Genomic DNA, 4,933 nt, shown 5'->3' with positions numbered 1-4,933 from the left:
AAAAAAAAACACTTCCGGGTTAGATTTTCTTAGGTTTTCGCCTGCAGAATCAGTTTTGTTATACTCACAGACAATAGTTTGACAGTTTTGGAAACGTTGGAGTGTTTCCTATCCGAATCTGTAAATTATATGCATATTCTACGATCTGGACCTGAGAAATAATCTGTTTACCTTGGGAACGTTATTTTAAAAATATAAAAAAATCTGACCCCTAGCGTCAAGTGGTTTTAAAGATTTGTGTTCAGGACATTAAGTATATTAATTTTCCAAATTTTTTGCATTGGCCTCATGGTGAAATCTCTGAGTGGTTTCCTTCCTCTCCGCCAACTGAGTTAGGAAGGATGTCTGTATCTTTGTAGTGACTGGGTGTGTATATACACCATCCAATGTGAAATTAATAACTTCACCATGCTCAAAGAGATTTAATTAATTTGTCAACATTTCTAAAAACATTATTCTACTTTGACATTATGGGGTATTGTGTGCATGCCAGTGTATGTAAATCAATTTTAAAATCAGACTGTAAAACAAAGATATGTGGAAAAAGTCAAGGGGTGTGAATACTTTCTGAAGGCACTGAACAGTGGCTTGCGGAAGTAATCACCCCACTTGGCATTTTTCCTATTTTGTTGCCTTACAACCTGGGGCCTGTTGCACAAAACTAGGATAAGGGATTAAGCCAGGATATCTTGGTGATCCTGGCTCAATTGATCCGTAATCCGGTTGCACTAAAGATGGATAGGGGGCAGGAGGATATGTTATGGTATAAATTACCATGGAGATTTATTCTGTGGAGCTAGCCTGCTCCAGACCAGGCTAAATTCCAGGATCTATTTAATCTCATCCCTAATGTCAGTCAGCAGTCACCACAAATGGAAACCAATAGTTATTTCACTGCTCACTATACATTGTTATCACATATAACTAGACCCACTGTCATTATTTAAACGTTTGTGATCATTAATTTCAATGATTTTGGATAAAAAATAATTTTTAGATGATGTTGCTATCATTAGATAATTTACAGTTTCCCATAGACTATAAGGCTATATATAAAATGATAGAATATTAGGGCCACAGAGGGGGAAAAAAACACAAGTAATAATATTGTAACCAGTTGTTTTAAAGGAGTACAGTTGTTAAAATGACAGATGTGGGGCATTTCGTGAAATTGTACTTCAGTATGGTTTCATAAACAAAGACATGCTGATGTGCCAGAATATTAAGTATCACATTGTCATAAGTATCAAAACAATATGTAGCTTTTCTGCAGAAAGAACCAGCCTCATAAATTTATGACTTTATCCTTTTTCTTCAGTGTGGCCCTAGTACTCTGTCATATAAACAAATACACATTCCATATGAATATAAAAACACAATGTGTAACATCATGTTCCTTTATTGAATAAGGACAAAACAAAGCAGGTAAACCATCAGCTCCTTTCGAAACTGAAGTCACAGTGACTCTACAAGATGGAAAGCACAGAATCCAAGCATATTATACAAAATGATACATACACATTCAAAGGTCTGTATATAACACACCCTGCATGTCTGCACACTAAAATAAATGCAGGACAAATCCATACACATCAACTGAACAGACAAATGAATGGATGCAGTAGCCTCCCTGCAGCCTTGTATTACACACAGTATACCGCACAAACATCATAAGAGGCCAAATTCGTAAAAAAACGAACCCAAAAAAACCCAAATTCCTCTGCCACCGCAGGACATATTTAACCAAAATTGAAAGCACACATACTAACTAAAATAATTCAACACATATTGGTCCCTCAGCAGCCGACCACTGTCGTCATCAGGGAAGATTGCCGGATTGTCCCAGTCCATGGCTGGTGGCACTCTGGGGGCCCTCTCCTTCCTCAGGCAGGCCACATTGTGGAGGACAGCACAAGCCACAGTAATATCACATGCCCTAACAGGGCTGACCCTTAATTTGTGAAGGCAGTGAAAGCGTGCCTTCAGGAGGCCAAAGGTCATTTCAACTCTGGCCCTGGTCCTGGCATGGTTGTAGGCCTGCTGTGCTTCCTGGGGGTCTGTGAAAGGTGTCAGGAGAAAAGGCTGGCAGCCATACCCCCTGTCTCCCAGCAACACACCAGAGAATTCACCTGTCAACACAAAATCTCATCATTACTACCTCATAAACACAGTGATATTCTTGACACAGCCATGATGGTTATAAATAGGGGTTGTGTGGCTTACCTTGTGATAGGCACTGATAGATTTCAGAGGCCCGAAAGATTCTGGAGTCATGGACTGAGCCAGGCCATTTTGCCACAACATTGCTGATCACACAGTCAGCATTGCAGACCATCTGAAATCATAAGATGAGGAATATTACACCAATCAATGCACATCACTGGCAATGCAGAGTGTTCGTCAATGGACAATATCAAAAAGTTATGTTCACCTGAACATTAATGCTGTGAAAGGATTTCCTATTCACAAAATCGGCCTCATGGGCACCTGAGGGGGCTTTTATCCTTATGTGTGTGCAGTCCACTGCACCAATGACATTGGGGAAACCTGTCACACAAAGTAATGAGTATCCTACTATGTGTTAACAGTTGTCCTGTAATTTGTAGATCCTCTTACCTACAATCCTATAGAACTCCTCTTTGATGTCACAGAGTCTTCTGTGGCCAGGGAAGGAAATGAAGACATCTGCTAATGCTTTGATAGCCAGACACACACTCCTTATTGTGCGGCAAATTGTGGCCTTGTTCAGCTGTTCTGCATCCCCCACTGAGTACAGGAAGGCTCCACTAGCAAAAAAGCGCAAGGCCACACAAACCATTTGCTCCACACTCAGTGCATGGCTCCGTGCAGTGCGGTGCTTAATCCTGGGACCCAGTAGTCTGCATAGATACCTGATGCCATCTGCAGAAAACCTGTATCTTTCATATAGATGGTCATCAGGGAAGGCCAGTGGGTCCAACCGGTCCCTGAAGACCCTTTCTCGCCTGAAGGCTCTCCTCAGCACAAGTGCTTCTTCATCCACCACATCTCGCACGAATGGGCATGCCATTGTCAGAGCAGAAAGGAACACACAATTTTGGGCCTTCATATAGGCTAGTGGCCACACCTGGTGCTGGGGGGGTGGGCAAAAGAGGGCGATGCCTTATAACGATGACTTGGTTGTACTGATTGCTGGGAAAATAAAAAAAACCTTAGAAAGATGCCACCGTCCTGTGTGCTCACAATAAGAGCTCATATGTCATGGCTCACTTGACTTTACGAGAATATACCTAATTTTTATTTTGAGCTGTGTCATCTTCTTGGAGCTGGGGGAGGAAAGAAAAATAATGATTAATACATTTGTGTTACAGTTAGCATACAGTGTACATTGAAGGCATATCTCACCTCCCTCTCAAGTTTTTTTATTTCAAGGTCCAGTTTCCTAATTGTCCTCTTTTTTATTTCGGACTCCAGTGCAAGATTTTCCATCTTTTTCTTCTTGTACTGAATGTCTATGTCTGCCAGTTCTATTTGGCGCCGGAGGTGGTTGCCATACAACTTTCTGATAGCTTGTGAGCTCTGTGAACACAATACAATTAGCGCAGCTGGAATTTGGCAGGATGTGGTGTCCTTTTATTAATACGCACTATGTTGCCAGGCTGGTTTTCCCACTGTATAGCATCTGGGTCCTGTAAAAGAAATTCGATTTTTTGATTTTGATGAGGACTCCTCACCATTGTAGAGTAAATAGTACTTTCACAGTCTTAACATGATACCTCATGCCTTCTGGAATCCAGAGAGATGGTCTCCTCCTCATCATCGTCTCCATCATGTGCTGTTGCTGCTGCACTGGGGCCTTCACCCTATCACATTTAATCGGATTCATATTGAAGCTAGTAGACAAGACATGCCAGGCCTACAGTATGCCTTTGATGGAGTACTCACTGGATCAGCATCGTCTGGTGCTTGTGCTGGTGGCTCTAACAGGAACACAGTGCTGCCAGACACTGCAAGGCAATAGGTAAACCAAAGTCAGACAGTCCAAATTGATTCAATATGACTGTGGTTGTATCCCATGTAGAGATGGAAGGACATACCTTGAATGAAGCGGGTGGCATCTTGGGAGGAACCTATGCTCGTCTCTTTCCCCCCAGGGATCCCCTCTAAGACGGGCCTGCCTTTATTTAGCTCCAAGGCCATGTCCTCTGCTGGGGTAAGGTCAGCCTTTGGTGACCCACCACCCGTGCCTTGTCTGTGGGTATTCTTTTTCACTGCTAAAACAGTACAGACAATGTGTGAGCAGGCACCTTCTGGGTACAATATATGCTTGTGCTTTGTTAAATATTAGTCAGGGACCATACCATTCTGCAGAATGTTCTTGTATTTGATTTTGACCTGCTGCCATGTCCGTTTTGGCCCGTTCATGTTTAATCTACACACACACACACATTTAATGGAGTCACACTGCAAAAAAATTACTTGGTATTTTTGTCTTGTTTTCAGTAAAAATATCAAAAAATGTATCATAGCTTTATACAGTGTGATGGAGTTACTTTACACAATTTCACTCATATCTGCAGTGCATTTCAATTAAATTTAACCGTTTCATAATTACAGTACAACTGCATTTTTGGAGATGTGAATTAAATATTTGAATTGTAATTGTGATGTTTCAGCGGAGCGGTGACTGTGTAATTGTGCACTACTTACGCATTCAGGCGGTCTGCAATACTTTGCCACGCTTTTTCTCTTTGCTTTATCACTGTGGCGGTGTTGCCTTTCTTCTTAATTATATCTTTTACCTCCTCGTATGCCTCCATGAGGATTTGTGCTTCCGACGGGGAAAAGTACGCGGCTCTAGTTGCCATGGTAAATCAGTTAATCTGTGATCTGTGGCGGGGTCTATTTGAGTGAGCCGTGAGCGCGCACCTATCCAGGATTGGTTTCACCTGGC

General features: G+C 41.9%; 1 protein-coding gene across 1 annotated transcript; it reads right to left on the bottom strand.

Annotated features, from left to right (window-relative positions):
• Nucleotides 1-1,386: 1,386 nt before the first annotated feature.
• On the bottom strand, nucleotides 1,387-2,537 carry LOC129868776 (uncharacterized). Its single transcript, XM_055943002.1, has 3 exons — nucleotides 2,432-2,537; nucleotides 2,224-2,335; nucleotides 1,387-2,129 (listed from the first exon to the last, which is right to left on the bottom strand). The coding sequence occupies exons 2-3, from the start codon at nucleotides 2,333-2,335 to the stop codon at nucleotides 1,765-1,767; spliced, it is 477 nt and encodes a 158-aa protein (XP_055798977.1). The 5' UTR covers nucleotides 2,432-2,537; the 3' UTR covers nucleotides 1,387-1,764.
• Nucleotides 2,538-4,933: the final 2,396 nt, after the last annotated feature.

This window comes from Salvelinus fontinalis, chromosome 2 (assembly GCF_029448725.1).
Source record: "Salvelinus fontinalis isolate EN_2023a chromosome 2, ASM2944872v1, whole genome shotgun sequence".
Taxonomy (NCBI): Eukaryota; Metazoa; Chordata; class Actinopteri; order Salmoniformes; family Salmonidae; genus Salvelinus; species Salvelinus fontinalis.
The sequence above is the reverse complement of the archived record's forward strand: the minus strand, read 5'-3'. Positions and strand labels throughout refer to the sequence as shown.

Excerpts from the sequence above, each read along its gene's own strand:
- LOC129868776 (XM_055943002.1), bottom strand. The coding sequence starts at position 2,335 with ATGGTCTGCAATGCTGACTGTGTGATCAGCAATGTTGTGGCAAAATGG. Across the intron at positions 2,130-2,223 it reads CTATCAGTGCCTATCACAAG|GTGAATTCTCTGGTGTGTTG; the intron begins GTAAGCCACACA and ends TTGTGTTGACAG.